We start from the raw sequence: 17,965 nt of genomic DNA, 5'->3' as shown, positions 1-17,965 counted from the left end.
TTCATCCAATCTATTCAATATAATCTGTAATTTGTAATAATCATTCAAACCAACAAAATCAACTGAATCATGAACATTCAATAAAATACATAAATCATCCAATCCCGAATTTGTTTAATTAAAATCATCAACTTTTATAAGTTTTCATCCACAAATAATTCCAAACTATATATTCTTCCAATTAAAAATCCACTTGTAATCTATATAACCATTCAAGTCACATTCATCTAGCATAAAAATTTAAAACATAACACGAAATTGTTATTATATTTTAAATTTTTATCCATACGCATCCATCAAAAAATATAACTAGTAGTTTACCCAAATATGGTCTATACACATCTATCCAAAAATATATAATCTTTCAAAAAATGTAACAAGTGCCAACTAGTTCTGTACAATTCAGCTTCGTGCACAAGTTCATCCATTTGCATCAAAGAAAAAAAGAAATAATGTCAGGTAATTTTTTTATGCAAATATTTGCACATTAAATTTTTTTCACATTTTTTTGTCTAAATTTCTAACAAGATTTCAATGTTGGGCCTGTTACAAAAACAAAAAAACAAAAAAACAAAAAAACGAAAAAACAAAAACAAACAAACAAAACAAAACAAAACAAAAACAAAAACAAACTGCAATTCCTCTTACATCTAGAATCAGATCTTGCTCTCAGTAAAATTATCCTTTTCACCTACACATAAATAAATAGCAATTGCAAATTATAATCCTTTTGAAGAAAATCTACAACAATGAAGAGATAAAAGCTAATACATAAATCACCATTATAATAAGAACATATATATCCCTGTATAATAAGATCTTTAAGGTGAGTTTCATCAATCAACATTTAGATAATCAAACAACAAAAAATCACCATGAACTTTCTTTATTACCCATACTTCTTTCCATTACCATAGTAACTAATATATACTCAAAAAAACATAATCATCATACGACAAATTCCATTATGAACTTTCTTTATTACCCATTTTTCTTTTCACTTATTTTTCAATTCCCAAATTTCATTATATATATAGCCAATCCTTGTTTGTTCCAGATTTAATATAATCAATTATGAAAAGCATATTATGTAAGTTCAACAACTAAAAAGAAGAAAAAAAAAAGGGGAACACTTGAACTTTTAAGGTGCATATACCAGAGCTATTAGACCATAGAGGTCCATTCACACCAACAGAGATCAGAGAAACAGGGAGGAACAAGATGGGTTCTCTATGGCTTGGATGTGTTTCTCTCATGCTTGTAGTCTAGTTTTTTCGATGAAATTAATTAATAAGCATAGCAATGATAATTCAAGTGTAAAACTTGTTAAGTTCTAAAAAAATTCATATGGGATTATGATGGTGCTGCGGTTAGATGGGGCCTTTCCCACCATAAAGAAAGTGCATATGACTGTTGTCAGGCTTGCTTGGATCATTCAAAACGTGCCAGACCAGGTGAAAAGAAATGCAATACATGGGTATATTGCCCATCAGAGACAGGGTGCTATTCGCCCGACATTTATGAACACAAACATATGGAGTGCTGGCTGAAATATGTAAGCATTGGTGTACCTTCTTACGAAGTCATTAAGTTCTCTTTTTTAAATAAAACCTAATAATTAGAAGCAAAGCTAAAAGCACTGTTGCTCCTGCTTTATTTAAGCTATTTTGCCTAACAAGTTGTAAATAAAAGCTGCACTAAACACTCTGGGCACAAATTTTCATAATAAAGGAATGCCATAAGCAGCCCCATAAGCTTCACCAAACAAGGCCGAACTATTTTGCAATTTAACATTAATTTCATCTGAATTTTTGGTTGTTCTTGCTCTGATCTTTATAACACAGGTGGAAAAACACAGAGTGAATTTCAAAGACAAGTATTCGGAATCTTACAGGAACTCCCACCCAAATGTGCCCGTGACTGTTCCATTGGTCTCTGGTGTTGTTACTGCATAATTGGTTTCTGTCAACAATTGACAGCAAATCTGAAGACGGAAGAGTTAGAAACTGTTAACTGTGTTGTGGAAACTTTACAAACACTACCTACGTGAAGCCATGCTGTAATTGTAATCTCTAGAGAATCTGAAGACGGTAGAGTTAGAAACTGTTAACTGTGTTGTGGAAACTTTACAAATACTTTCTACGCGAAGCCCCGCTGTAATTGTAATCTCTAGACTCACAATATGCTCATATATCAGTTGGGGCTTTCAACATTTGTTGTCTTTTTTGTTGTTTCACTCTTTTTGATGTTGGTGGGATTTTGTTGGTGATTCATTGTGGTGGGTTTGGTGCCGATGCTTTGAAGTTGAAGTCCAGTGCTAAACTGAGAAAAAAGGGGCTTTATAATAGTCAGATGTGCAATTGTGCAAATGCTTGTGCCCCAAGGATGTAATATGATAAATTGTTTCAATATATTATTGGTATTGTCAACTTATAAGCATCACTGATTCTCTCTCTCTCTCTCTCTCTCTCTCCAAATATTTTAACTATCTTGGCTATGCATGATTGTTAGAGCATGGTTGGATTTTGGCAAAGCAAATGTAACGAGTATTCAATAATTCAAACAACATTGATTTTAACATTTTCTTTTATCATGACTATGTAAGATCTTAAGATAGAACACTTCATAATTCTGTCAAAATTATAGCCTTGTTAAAACAAATTCTAGAATAGCAGAGACAATCTCAGTACCAAACGTATTTTTTACTCAACCATGGCTCAACATTTTTTTTTTTGATACATCCGAATAATAAGATATTATATTATCTTGAGGAAGAGCGGGAGGGGAAGTTGACGTTCAAACCCCAGCAGATGAGCAAGGAAGGAGTCAAGGCCCACACCACCGGACTATCCTCGTAAACTCGTGTTCAGCAACATTAAACATAATTAACAGATCACAATCAAATTCATTTGTACTTTACATAATAGCTACGGGCAAGGGCAAACCACGATAGAAAGGGTCAACATCTATTTTAAGTGAAAAATGTCCTAGGAAGCACGGATACGGATACGGGATACGGATACGGATACGATACGATACGGCGATACGACAAAATTTGAAAAACTAGGATACGGGTAAGGAGGGGATACGTTCGTAAAAAATATTATTTTAACAATTTTTAGTAATGCAGTATGCATAAAAATAAAACTTAAAGCAAAAGACAACTTGATAAAGAAGAAAGATTCCTACAAAACTAAGAGTCTTCAAGATCAATAGCTTCAATTTGTTCCCCTTCATCAGTGAATATCACAAGACCTTAGCTAAAGCCAAAGCCAAAGCCAAAAAACCATTCTTAAATAAAAATTTCAGCAAATATACTTTTTTAAGTCATCAATGATGGCCTAGGAAGCACGGATACGAATATGGTGATATGGGGATGTGGATATGGCGATATGTCAAAATTTGAAAAAGTATGATACGGGTACAGCGGGGATACATTCATAAATTTTTTTTTTTTTTTTATAATTTTAATAATGTAATATGCATGAAAATAAAACTTAAAGTAAATTAATAAATAAAGATAGGGATTCCTATTAACCTAAAAGTGCTCAAACATTCATAAAACATCCAAAACTAAAAGCAAAAGCAAAAGCAAATGCAAATGCAAATTAAACATCATCCTTACATGCCAACACCAAAAAAAGAATGAGAGCAGAGAGAAGAAACGTGAGAGAGTGAGAAAGCGAGAGAGAAGTGAGAGAGACAACAAGAATACATCAATTTGACAAATTCTATTACTTTAGCTCTCACTATATTCCTCTTATGAAAGAACTAAACAAAATATTATAAGTAATATGTAACTTCGAGTATCCGATACTTCAAAATTAAATATCTAATACTTCAAAATTAAGAAGTATCCGATACTTTTAAGAAGTATCCGATACGTATCCGCGAGTATCCGAGGAGTATCGGTATCCGATAAGTATCCGATACGGATACGTTACCCTTTTTGAAGTATCCGTGCTTCATAGAAAATGTCAAACAAAACAATGCATATCACACACACACACACACACACACACATACATGTGTATATTAGCATTTGGATCAAACAAAACCGACTACAAAGTTCTTTCCCTCTCCTTGACATAAATCCAAACTACCTTAGCACCATATTCTACTATAATTGTGATCGCACGCACAAACACACAAAAAGAAAGAAGAGAATTGACCCAGCATCACTTCTTCCACAAGATATCTGATGCATATGAGAACAAAACTAGGAGTTTTACATTTTAAAGGCCTGTATTGTATGGGACCATCCTCTTGAATTACACGTTTCAGATACCTATTAACACTCTGTACATGTTTCAGATATTAATAGTCAATGCTGGGAAATACTGATTGACAAAAAGTCAAACACTACTGCTCTGCAAGTCAAAAATCTCCTGACCCGTAGAAATGGCAATGGATAACCTACCCTGTGGATATCCATGGAGACTCGATCCAAATACATGGGGTTTCTCCTTTTTTCTTACCTGTCGGGTAAGTAAGTGGTGTTCTTTAAACCTCCACTGGGGATATGTTGGGGATAGGTACCCACCCATTTCCCCTTATGTTTTCAATACTCTATTTACAACTAGGGTTCTAACTCTCACTCTCTCATCCTCTCGCTGCATCAACGGCAATTTGCGACGGCGACAATCTAGCGGTGGCGATCTCCATCGACACTTACCACAGTGGTTCTCCGGCGTGGTGTTCTCTTTCTCTTTCTCTTTCTCGCTCTCTCGTTCAAATACTGAATGTATACACTGGGTCTAAAAATCCTAAACAACATCACAAGCTTTTGGGTTTGCGTGTGTTGTTTGATTCCTTGAAAGCATAAACCACATCACAAGCTTTTGTTTCGCATCTGGATTTTCTGATCTGATCAGAAATCTGTCCCCGATTCCATCCCAATTTTCCCCTTGAACTCAAGTGGAAGTTGAGTTCATTGTTCTTAGCTGATCTGCAACAGAAAAAATCAATACGAAGGTATCCCCAAATTCCCCTCTTTCCCAATTCATACTAGCAGCTGAATTTGAGATCTTCAGTGTTTTGTTTTTTAATGGGTACCTAAAAAAATTGCAAATTTCGGCTGAAAAAGAGCTTATTTGATGATTGTATGAACAAATTAGCCCATAAATTTACTCATTTCAGTATCAATTTGATATATTTCGAGGGTCTTCTTGCATGGGATTTAATTCTTTGAGTTGTTACATTGTTTGGTTGGTATTTGATTGTTTTATTTATTTATTTTGTACTCAGTTAAGATTCAATAATAATTATGTATTAATAATTAGGATCAGAAGTTGTAAAACTTGAGAGTAAATTTTTGGCTTAGAAGTTTGACTTTGAAATCATCCATAAGAGGTAACCAGCAACAGATTAAGACTCCAACCAGAGCCTCTGATCTCTGTCCAGAACCCCACATTGTTCTGCGTAAAACTAACAATGAACAAATTTCTAATGAAATGTGTGTAATAGGGAGAAACTGAAAGAACTCTTTGGTCGACAGCATCTAATCATTGGAAACACACCAAATTCTAATGAAATGGTTATCTAAAGGTACTTCATAATAATCCAAACTGCAGAGTCATTTCAAATTCTATGGCTAGAATAAGTTTAATGGAACCATGAAACTAAACAAAACCCAAGGAATTTAAAAAAGGTATAATAGAGCAGGAAGTTAACTATAGACTAACAAGGCATAATGAAATAAACTATTAAGTAAATTTCCTCTGCCTATATGTCATTTACTAACTTTAAAAAAATATATATATATTTGGGGATAAGTAACAGAGTATATATTAATATATAATTTGATATAACAGAAGGGCAAGTTATTTAAAAACACAAACTAAAACAAAATAAAAAAGAACATGCATGCTATATGTTGGAAACTGCTGCTCAAAGTCAAGATTCCATGAAATGAACAAAAAAAAAATAAAGGTAAAAATATCCTGTATATAATTTACCATAGCCAAAAGAGCTGCTGCAGTCAGTCCAGCACCAGTGCCCTTAACTTCCTACATGAAGGGCAAATGAACAAGATTGACAAATATCAGTTTGTAGAAAATTCACAGTAAAAACAATATATATATATATATGTTCCAACATATCAAAAATAATAATAAAAGCAAAAATAATATGTTCCAAAAGACAAATAAATCTAGCCAGAAAGTGAACCTTTGTTAGCAGATTGGTTGCCCATGCAGCATTAGCCAAGAATATTGGAGCCGTAAATACACAAACGGTTTCCATCCAATGATACAGGAATATTCAAAGAATTCAGTATCCTGCCATGAGAAGAAAAAAAAAAAAGTATCAAAAATAACTACAGCAGAACTCACTCACATTCACCCTTCTGATTGTTTTGTAGTATTAGGAAAACCAAATTTACAGAATTCAATCATTTAGCAAAGGACACAAAGAAATCTAATGTCCTTAATCTCACAATCTTAAATACACACCACCACATGGTGCCTGCTGTCAATGTCAATCCAGGGTAAACAGTTCCACCAATCACACATCCAAGAGGATACCTTAGAACAAGTTAAATATACAGTGTCACTTTACATTCATTAAACAACAACCTATAGTAGAATAAGTAAACAAGAGTTTCGTCAAACGAACTAATCAACCACTTGAATAAAAATTACCACGTCTGGTCATCAAACCAATTCCAAAAGTCATATATTCCATTCTTTATGAGATACTGAAATCAAAAACATTCTTGTCATCTTCAATATGCTTTAAAATTATTGCAAAATAATTAAATGAAGTGAAGCACACACTAGATAAGATAACTCGATACAAACTGCACAAGTTTCAATAAATTATATTACACAATTAGCTACCAAAGACTTTATGGGCTAGAGAATATAAATTCCACCTCCATAACCACCTGACCATACAAATGCCATCAACATACATACTAATATACTTCTGATTTGGTAGGAAGGGATATTCTAGTTTTTTTATAAGCAAAAATTTCTAAATTTATTAAACTGAAGTCCTCCTAAATGCGATTGAAAGAGAGTAACTAACAAATCGGAATAGAGCCACAACTCTTTCAGTATATCAGCTGCAGGTGCGGATCCTCATGGTGGAAAACGTATTAAACTATAACCTCAAAACTAGCAAGCACAAAGGATGTTTTTTATAAAATTTTGACAGAAGTAGACTCAATAGCTACAATTGGATGATGGATTAGACCTTAACCATTGCCTTAAAAACTGCAGTTATGGAATAGTCATATTATCATTCATTTTAGTTTTTTTTGCTAATTCATAATATCATTCACTTGCTTCTTCACTTTATTTGACATTTGCATGCGTATTTTCTGGAGTTGAGTTTAGTCATATGCGTTTGCAATTCCTAGTCTTATTTATTTATTTATTTATGTTCTCCAGGATTTTTAAGCATTGATAATGTCTAAAATTGGAGCAAACTCTCAAGCAAACTCCCAACTACCCGTTGATGGTTTACAACCATCAATATCGGTTGAGAGTGAGACCTCTCTACCATCACAACCTCCCCTCCCAAATCAAAATGTCCTTGATGTAGATGATTCTGATTCTAGTCTAGCTACTAGAAAAAACCCCAAGTTTTGTGTGGCAACACTTTAAGAAGGAAGAAATTGATGGGTATGGAAGGCAATATGTAATTATTGTAAGAAGCATCTTGGGGGTTATCTGAAACATGGAACTTCACATTTGTGTGATCACTATAGGAGTTGTCTTAAGAAAATGGAGGGAATGGACATGAGGCGAAGAGTTTTAACTAGCAACTTTAACAAGGCGAGCCCAGAAGTCTCTTATAGTTTTGATGAAGATATTGCTAGGAAAGAGCTTTCAAATGCCATAATCTTGCATGAATACCCTTTGTCTATTGTGGATCATATTGGGTTTAAAAGATATTTGATGGCACTTCAACCATTGTTTAAAATACCTTCTCGAAAGACAATGAAAAGTGATAGTTTGAAGATCTATGACAATGAGAAGGAGAAGATAATGAGATTGGTACAAAGCAATCAAAGTAAAGTGGCAATCACAACTGATATGTGGACTTTTAGTAATCAAAGAAAGGGTTCATGGCGGTCACGACACACTTTATTGATGATGGTTCTTGGACATTGCAAAGCCGAATTTTGAGGTATATTTTTGCATATAAATTAATCTATGTTTTATTACAGATTGTTGTTGCATCATATATTATATACATTCTACTGAAAACATGTCTTGATGTGCTTTTGGTGTTGAACAATTACAATGGAAGCTATTCATAATGTTTTGTTGATCGAAATTTTGTTTTAATTTATAATTTTAGTTTCATTTATGTTCCATGTCCACACACAAAAAAAGTTCTTTGTGATACTTTGCTCAATTGTTTGATGGATTGGGATCTTGATAGAAAAGTATCTGCTATCCCTGTGATGGATTGGGATCTTGATAGAAGTCCTTTGTGATAATTGTTCCACCAATGATGTGATGATTAACATTTTGTTGGATAAATTGGATAGTATTTCTCTTCTTTTGGGTGGGACTTTGTTTCATATGCATTGTTGCGCACATTCTCAATTTGATTGTCAAAGATGGATTTGATGTGATAAGAGTAGGTGTAGAGAATATTCGGGATAGTGTAGTTTATTGGACAACAACTCTTAAAAGAGTAGAAAAATTTGAAGAAACAGCTCATCAAGTAAAAAATTTGAATACTAAAAAGATAAGACTTGATTGTGCAACTACGTGGAATTCAACGTACTTGATGCTTCAAACTGCCTTGTTGTATTAGGATGTATTTTACCACCTGAAATATAAAGAGACCCAATATACAACATTGCAAAGTGAAGAGGAGTGAGAGTTTGCTAGAGAAATTTGTGGAAGATTCAAGATATTTTATAGAGCAACTGAATTGTTTTCTGGAATTAAATATCCCATGGCCAATGTTGCTTTTCCAAATTTATGTGAGATTAGGATAACAATCTCTCAATGGCTCTCTTGTTCAATTGAGGTGGTTAGGTTAATGGCATCAAAAATGTTGAGAAAGTTCGATAAATATTGAGTTGTTATACATGGTCTTATAGGTTTTGCTGTTGTGCTTGATCCTAGGTACAAACTTAGTGTGTTGAAGTTTTATTTTGATAAACTTTATGGAGATACAGCGGAAGAGGAAATTGCGAAGATTCGCCAACTTTGTTATGATTTGTTGCAAGAGTATCAAAGAAAACTTTGTTTGGGGACTAATGCCAATGTTGAATCTTCTACAAGTTCAAATTTTGGGGATTCAGAGGTAGTTTCATATTATGATTTGTTTATTAGTAGAAAGCGAAGAAAAAAAAGTCAACAATGTAGCATCAGAGATGGACCATTATTTAGAAGATGATGTTGTGTCAAGAACCCCCAATTTTGATGTGTTGGCTTGGTGGAAATCAAATGCATCGAAGTATCCAACCTTACAAGCAATAGCTAGGGATTTTTTAGCCATTCCGGTATCCACTGTTGCTTCTAAGTCTGCATTTAGCACTAATGGTAGGTTAGTGAGCCTGTATCGGAGTAGGCTTCATCCAGATACTTTGGAAGCATTGATGTGTGCACAGAGTAAATTGTGGGCTATAGGGATGCAAGGTACTTAAATAAATCAATATGTAATTATTTTTAAAATAAATATATTTTCATTGAAGTCTCGGTACTTAATTTCTTTTTTTATTTTTCAGGTAATTCAACATTGGAATCAGTTGGTTATGCTACTATATATGATGAGATGGATGTGAATCAGAGTTGATCTTTTTTTAGCATTTCTCTTGTTGAACAGCTCAAACTTTCATGGTAGGATCATTTTACATGTTATACATTGTCTTTCAGTATATGGATGTGAATCAGAGTCGAGCAACATTTTTTTCTTTGATCTTTATTATCCTTGTGTAGGTTTTGTTGTTTGAGTGTTGCTGCTGTTGGAATGTTGTTGCTGCTGGAGTGTTGTTGCTGCAAGAAACTTGTAAAAAATTAGAGTTAAAATGTCAAAGAATGCACTTTGTTGAATTGGGAGCTGAAATGTCAAAGAATGTGCATTGGGAGTTTAGTGTGTTTTCCTTCTAGCTGAATTAAGCCTTACTATAAACATCTAACTACTTTAATAATTTTGTGCAATTCATTTATGATGTTTAGAATTACACAAATAGATACTTTGACATACATGTGTATTTAGAGTGTTATCGATATGTGGGTTTTGGTTGGCAGAGAATTTTTTGACATTATTTTGTTGGTTCTATCATTAGTATCTTTGCTGTGCATTTTGATTTGTTATAATTTTTTTATTTTTTTGTGTGCGCTACCGTTGGGATGAACATGGTTAGCTCTGTATTAGTGTTGGTTGGTAGAGATTAGCAATCAATTCCTTATTTATGCCTTGATGCAATTTAATATGGATCTTATAACACTTTCTTCAAACAGGTTCTTCCACATTTTATTTCTTCAAACAGGCTCTTATAACATTGTAACATTGTAAGGGGGAAGGGAGAGAGAGAGAGAGAGAGATGGTTGTAATTTTTTTTTTTTTTTTTAAATCTTTCATGTTCTTTCACATTTTTTGTTCAATTACTAAAACTTATTTGATTGTCTCAAAATTATATATTTGATTTTTTTAAAAACAAACTTTTTAATTAAGTAATTAATTAATGTGTATTTGATTTTGTTGTTGAACCAAATAAAATAAAATAAGATTAAATGTATATTTAGCTTTGGTTGTGAACCTTTCAAAAAAATAAAAAAAATAATAAATAATAATAAAAAAAAGAGAAAAAAAAATGGGTGTTAACCTTAAAAAAATAAAAAATAAAATAAAAAAATAAAAAAAAGGTCAAGTTGGGTTGGGAAAAATCCAAACCCATTAAGAGATGGGGAAGGTAGTACTCATGGGGAATGGGGAAAATTTATTATAGGGGAATGGAGATGGGAAATTAATATCCACTCCATTAACCCCCATTGCCATCCCTACTGACCCACATGTTTTGGTTAATTTTGGTACAATATCTGTTAAGCTTCTTTAATTGAACTTGGTACAAGCTTTTAAGAAAAAGGGAAATAGTTCAGGCATTTTCAAAGCCAATAACCCATCAACTGCCAGTTATGTAAAGAAAAGGAAAAATCAATGAATTTCTTATTCTCAATCAATCAATACAGTAGTCTTACATCATATATATATATACATCAGCTGAGGTGTATTTCCTCTTTTAAAGCTCCTAACTAACATACTAACAAACTTAACCAAACCTAACTAACTGTAGTTACTCAGGTGTAGTTCTAACTAATTTTGGTGAATCAGTTGCACACTCCTTGTGACAGCTAATCACAGATTTACTTATGCTGCAGCCTTGCTTAGCTTGATCTGAATGGCGGTTGGAACCACCATGAGCTTGGATTTTAAAAACTGAAACTCGACAGTGGGAAGAGGTTTGGTAAAAATATCAGCCAGTTAGAGATGAGTGGGAACAAATCTGACAGCAAGGGATTTGGCAAGAACTTTCTCACAAACAAAATGATATGTGCTTGGTGCGGTGGGCATGGAAAACAGGATTAGAACTGATAAAGCACTGTTAACTGCCAATGAGAGGTCAGGTCTGATAATAATAAAAGGTATTGTAAGGCACCAACTAAGCTTTCGTATAAAGATGGATTAGAAAAAGGGAGCAGATCAGATTCTTGCACTGAAGTTTTGAGAGAAATTGGGGAAGAACAAGGCTTGCAACCCAACATGCCCCCTTTGGATAAATGTCAATGACATACTTGGACTGAGAGAGGAAATAGCCAGAGTTAGTTGCCTGAATGGAGATACCTAAAAAGTAATTAACATCCCCCAATTCCTTCATAGAAAGCACCATGCACGAGGATGATTAAAGAGGAAATAAAGGACGAATCTGATCCAGTGATGAGGATGTCATCCACATAGATTAAGGCCACAGTGAACGAGGTAGAAGACTGTTTAACAAACAAGGAGTTATCACAATGACTAGCCCTGAAGCCAACGGAAGTCAGACGGGCATGAAAAGTGGAGAACCAAGCCTGTGGAGCTTGTTTAAGCCCATATAAAGCCTTGTGCAACTTACAAACATGATGAGGAAGAGCAGAACTGATAAACCCAGGAGGCTGACATAAGTAAACTTCCTCCTCCAATTTTCCATGTAAGAAAGCATTGGAGATGTTGAGTTGTTTAATGGGCCAGTGATGATGTCAAAGAAAGAACTCTGATGGTGGGTTGCTTAGCAACAAGACTGAAAGTCTCTACAAAATCAATGCCCTCCTCTTGTAAGTAGCCCTTAGCAACTAGTCGAGCTTTATGGCAAGCAATAGACCCATCTGAATCCTTTTTGAGCCTGAAAATCCACTTACAACCAATAGCTGATTTACCAACATGAAGGGGCACAAGAGACCAGGTCCCTTTGCTTGAGTAAGGCCTGATACCCTTCAAGCATAGGTTTGGTCCATTAAGGAGTTTGAAGGGCTTCTCTGTAATTGGATGGCTCAATGAGAGCAGAGCAAGGGAAGAAGAAGCGGAAGAAATAGAGAACTTTTGAACTAAATGGTTGTGAAACAATTTAAATAGAATATGGCATGATAGAAATTTTCTAATATAGAACTTCTGAACTAAACTCCTAAAAGATAAATGGTACTTCAGAACAGAGAAGATCAAAATCACCCCGTGGCAACCTCATTCCAAATCTGCTCCATTTCAATTAGTGAGAAATCAAGTTGAACTATGCAGTAATAACTAAAATGCCTCTATCAGAGATCCAGGGAACATATTATTATTTTGTACGCATTAAGAATAATAGCAGTAGGAGGGCATAAAGAAAAGAAAACATGTTGATGAACCCATATCAGCAATTAGTAGCCCATAAGAATCAAACAGCAACCAGAACCTAAACAAGGAGGAAGAGGAGAGAGAAAGAGAGAGTGATTACCTTAGGTGAAGGGCAATAAAATGCTTGCTTCTCATCCTCATTCTATGGACCAATTGTTCACCCATTTCAATTATAGGATCAGTGAACTTCAAGGCATGATAGTTAACTCTGCATCTAAGCTTTTGTAATCTGTATCCAACCTACTTGAAAGTCTATAATCAAATTTGTTGAGCTGAACAGCCTTCATAAGAATGAAAACCACAAAGTATTAGTTTTATATTTTTTTCAAAACAGCACATGGAATGAAATCTCCAACTCACATATCAATTGATTTTTTTGTTTTTCTGTGAACTGCTCAAAAACTTATTTTTCTCCTTAGATTATCTACAAGTTTATAGCTTCACACATAGGAGACACTAGAAATCTAACCTTCCTAGGCTCGTGACCATTGTCAATAAGCTCCCAGCACTCTTTATCTAAACAGAGTACTTCCACATCTCCATTATCATATTGTACCTTTAACACAAAATTGATCAGAGAAAACTTCTTTTTTCGGTAAGTAAAGAAATTTTATATTAAAAAATATATATTACAGACAGGTTAAATGAGATGCTTCAAGAATCAAGCTACCTAGTCTATAAAGAAAGTAAAACTCTCACAACTCAAGAGAATAGGTATAAAAGAATTATCCTTACATCTCATGAAGATCCTCTTAGCCAATGAAATTATATGAGTTACAATTATAATTTGATTGATGAAAAGCATCTCCAAAGCATGACTAGCTATGAGTATTTAAAATTAAATTTTCTTTTAAAAAAGGACAGAATAGTACAGCTTACCACATGTTTCTTTTTTCGAGGATCATAAGACTTCACCACTCCATAGAATTTGTTGATTTCAACAAGAAGAACTATCAAGATAGTAGCACATTTATACAAGGTTTCTCACTAATGAGTTCTCCATTTTTTTTTCGTTGATAAATACCACTGAAGTCTCATTCTCATTGATTGTTATAACAAAATAATAGATGTCTGACTCTCATTGATTCAAAAGAAAGTCCCCATCTCACTTGGCCACTAAACCTTGTCATCTCTCCATCACACCCTCCCTCTCTCATACAATCTCTTTTCTTTCTCACTCCTCTCTGACTTTCTCACTGGTCTCTCAAGCTCTCTCTCTCTCTCTCTCCCCCTCTCTGTCACACCTCTCTAACTCTTGCTCTCTTCTCTCTGTCTCCCCCTCTCCCTACCCTCACTCTCTCATTGATGAGTTATATGAATTTAGATGTATTGTAAGGTTTGAGTTTTTGGTATAAATTTGTTTAAAAATCTCGTGAGCCATGTAAATTTTTTTATATAATTTTAGAGCTCTAAAAGCCTCTATCATAGACAGTAATAGCTAGTATTATATATCATAAAATTTTAATAGAATCTGCAAAGTTTAGAAATAGAATCGGATTCAAATCAATTGAGCCCAATTCATTTTCTCCCCCTTGTTTTATGTTCTGTAATGAACACTAAAGTGACAAAATATTAGAGTTCTCATATTGTCAACATTTTAAATCATGCATTAGGATTGGAGATGCTCTATCTAACAGGGCATTAAGTTCTTCAACCAATCAATTTCTAACCACAAACAAAACCTAGCATTTATATTCAATTTAAACTATAATTTATATACAAAACATTTTTCTTTAGATACAAAACCTAAGAAAAATTAATTCAATCTATTTCAATGCAAAAAATTTCTTAGACATCCTAGGTTTTGTGGATAAAACAAACAGATCACTCAGATATATTCAATCTCTTCATTATTTCTATTCAATGACGTCACAAACATATACGAAACACTAAAATTACCTCTCATCAATTGTATGAATCTGAAGCAGTAGAAGGGAAAAAATAGAGCATAAGCATCAACGAACTTAGGTGATCAATTCTAGCAGGAGAAAAAGCTCTCAGAAGACAATATAAAAGATTTGTCAAGTGATTTGCAATGGAATGCTATTCATATTACTTTTATCAAATCACTAGAGGAGATTCTTCTCTGGCTACTAGGTATTGTGACTGGTATTCTTGTGATCAGTTTGATAGGTATTTTCCTTCCAAGGTTCATATTCTAGATAGGGTTCTTCCTTGCAGTCAGGACAACCATCTACCCTGCATCTTTATCCAAGTATCAACCAATTCTAATGTATATTTCCCAAATATGTGCCAATATAAGTAGGGTCCACTTCAGAAACAGTTGGGTACAGTAATTCAAGTAAAAGCAGTGCCTCAAAATAATCATCTCAAGTACATGGCGACACCTCTATTTATTGCATCACTAATCTATACACCATACTGCACAAATCAAAAAACTTAGCTTGTGAAAACATTAAATATCTTATCCAGTGAAAGTAACATCCTATGATTCTCCCCAATAAAATAAACAAAAAATAATAATAGTAACAGAACCAAGACTATGTAATAACAACAAATTTTAAACAGATGAGATTAAAAACTAACAATCAAAGTGTGGAAGTCATCTAACCTTTTCTGGATTAGCTATGGACAAATTTTATTGCAACATTGAATACTAGATATCCAAAATTTATGTAGTAGTATACAACTAATTGAAGTATTAGCACATTCAGTAATCCAAGTAGTAGTCCCAAATTAGAAAGTAATCCATCATTATAATTATTGAAGTGACAAAAAAATCAAGCAATTCAAATAGCTTCTTGAACAAACAACAATGATTCATCCCACTAAAAACATCACCACTAATAGCACTAATGCATTAAAAAAATAAAAAAAATAAAATAAAAATACAACTCCAAGACCAAAACATCAAATCATTAATGGCGGGACCCACTGCCACCTAATTAGTGGGACCACTAATTAGTGCTCCCAACCATTTTTCCTTGAACAAAATAGAAAAAAGAAAAAAAAACCATGTACTCAACAGATGTAACAGCCAAAAACGTAGAAGAAAACAGCAATTCAAATCCATCAACTCAAAGAACATGAAAAAAAATTATAAAAAATTACAAATAAATAAAATAAAATAAAAGGCAGGAAGAAGCAGACCCCAAATAAAGCCAATGAGTCCACAACTGCCTTTGATGGTTTTCCTTGTACTGAAACAAACCAGAAAAGTTAAAATTAGTATATGGAGAGAGGTATCTTCAATAGAAAACAAGAATGAATTCAGCAAAAACAACTGCTGAAGTCTAGAAAATACGTCAGTGTGTACAGCTAAACAACTTACCAAATATTATAGGCAAAATTATCAAACAAATGAGGGAAGCCATGCTCACCAACAGTGAGCATCCCATCGCATGAATCCAACGACCTATAGAATGCAAAAAAAAAAAAAAAAAAAAAAAAGAGATTAAATTTCATCAAAACATAACTCGTCAAACATAACTGGTCATCCAAAGACCTTTAATGTTTAGATCCAAACCCTAGAAGTAGATTCAGATCATAAAATAAGAAGAAACAAAGAGAGAGGAGATCCGAGAGAGAAAGGAGGAGAACGAAGAGATTACCAGATAAAGAAGTTGAGGGAGTTCATACAGTTGGAGGTCTATTCTTCAAACGACCATAGCGATTTATAGAGCGAGAAACAGAGCACAATCGAGAGAGATAGAGAGAGCAAAATCGAGACAGATTTGGAAAATTAGAGTGAAAGGGGATAGGGCAAGTTTTATACGGTTTGGAGATACGGCAAGCTCGAGAGCGAGCGCGAGACTGCGAGAGAGAGCGAGAGATAACCTGGTATTGCGGCAGTGGCGGTGGTGATTTGCGGCGGTGGCGGGCGCCAATAGGTTATACATTCCCACTAAAATTTTGGCACCTTTGGCGACAAATGTCAAATTTTGTCGGCAAAAATTTAAGTAATAACAACTAAATTATGTAGTAGACAAATCAACTCTAACGGCGTGTTAGTCACCAAAAGTAGAAATTTGGCGACTAATTTTTCTTTCGTCGGGAAAAATGAATGTACCACTACTAATTTTTCTTTAGTCGCCAAAACTTTATATTTGCCAACCAATTTTTTGATCGCCAAAGGGTAAAAATAAAATTTTGACTGCTATTTAGTCTACAAAAATTAGCATATCATGACTAAAACAGACTTTAGTAGCCTAAAAACTAGACTAACGCCGACTAATTTTTATTTTGGTTGCCTATTATGGCCTATTTAGCGACTAAAATTTTTTTTGGTTGCCAATAAATAATATACTCCAACTAAAAAAATTTAGTAGCTAAATCCTAAACGAACGCCGACTAATGCATTTTTTAATTGCCAAAAATTGCACTTTTGGCAACTAAATTCCTTTTAGTCGCCAAAATTTTAAATTGTTGTAGTGTACCTTGCTTGGTAGCTCGGCCATGGCGTTAACTGCCACTAGGAAGTAGCTAGGTCCAAAAATATGGGCATTTACTAATTTGATCGAACATCTTCAACCACCACTCCAACCTAAGTCGGCCTAATTTGGCTATTTAAATTAACCTCTCAAGAAACTAAAGTCATTTTAAGCTTCTTTGGTGGAAGATTTTGTTCAACCAAACACTATAATTTGGGTAAAATATTTTATGTTCAAACAAACTGAGTCCACATGTATAATGAAATTAAATTTGTGCATTTAGAAGCTGTCAATTAAATAGCCTATGTGGCATTGGTGTTTTTATAATTTTTCTTCAATAATAATTGTTCAAGTGCATGATAATGCTTTCTTATGAAAAACACATTAGTTATTTTGTGTTAAAAAGATAAAGCGCTAGTAAGGTTGCTAAACAAGCTTACTTAAAAAGTAAATAAAAAAGTAACAAAAAGAAAAATTGGAAGGTGTTGCAAAGGATTACCGTCTCAGAGTGCTTACTTATTTGGCTAAACAATGAAGATGGGAATAGACTTTGAGATCGTGCTAGGCTTCATGAAGGCATACTCGAGGAAGTGGAGGCAGCTTGGGATATTCAAGTATAGAATCCATTAGCGCTAGCTCTTCCTCTAGAAAAAATAAAAAATATATAAAATCAATGCAAAGACGTATGACGTCACGCGATCATTGTATGTTGCTTTTTAAATCAATATGTAAAT

At 33.8% G+C, this 17,965-nt stretch overlaps 1 protein-coding gene and 1 long non-coding RNA gene across 13 annotated transcripts; one reads left to right on the top strand and one right to left on the bottom strand.

The window, feature by feature from the left end:
- Positions 1-261: 261 nt before the first annotated feature.
- Positions 262-16,850, bottom strand: LOC114319660 (uncharacterized). 11 transcript variants are annotated; one of them, XR_014362779.1, is made up of 10 exons: positions 16,413-16,850; positions 16,133-16,216; positions 15,952-16,001; positions 13,310-13,396; positions 12,941-13,121; positions 6,453-6,524; positions 6,169-6,278; positions 5,958-6,008; positions 1,893-1,984; positions 262-691 (listed from the first exon to the last, which is right to left on the bottom strand). XR_014362779.1 is itself a non-coding variant. In XM_028266695.2 (10 exons), exons 2-7 carry the CDS (start codon positions 16,197-16,199, stop codon positions 6,174-6,176), a joined length of 453 nt encoding a protein of 150 aa, XP_028122496.2. In that variant the 5' UTR covers positions 16,200-16,216; positions 16,413-16,850; the 3' UTR covers positions 262-691; positions 1,893-2,322; positions 5,958-6,008; positions 6,169-6,173. The 11 variants fall into 11 exon arrangements, 8 of the variants coding, with proteins under 8 accessions (XP_028122496.2, XP_028122497.2, XP_028122502.2 ...); XM_028266695.2 differs by lacking the exon at positions 12,941-13,121 and adding an exon at positions 6,642-6,697 and having other exon boundaries at positions 1,893-2,322; positions 6,437-6,524; XM_028266696.2 differs by lacking the exon at positions 12,941-13,121 and adding an exon at positions 6,642-6,697 and having other exon boundaries at positions 6,437-6,524.
- On the top strand, positions 7,672-11,015 carry LOC145820704 (uncharacterized). Of its 2 annotated transcripts, none has more exons than XR_014362781.1 (3): positions 7,672-8,136; positions 9,698-9,809; positions 9,909-11,015. It is a non-coding gene; the product is annotated as an uncharacterized LOC145820704 (long non-coding RNA). The 2 variants fall into 2 exon arrangements; XR_014362782.1 differs by lacking the exon at positions 7,672-8,136 and adding an exon at positions 9,475-9,608.
- Positions 16,851-17,965: the final 1,115 nt, after the last annotated feature.

This window comes from Camellia sinensis, chromosome 2 (genome assembly GCF_055761805.1).
Source record: "Camellia sinensis isolate YWXY chromosome 2, ASM5576180v1, whole genome shotgun sequence".
Lineage (NCBI taxonomy): Eukaryota > Viridiplantae > Streptophyta > Magnoliopsida > Ericales > Theaceae > Camellia > Camellia sinensis.
This window is presented reverse-complemented; position numbering and strand designations above follow the sequence as displayed.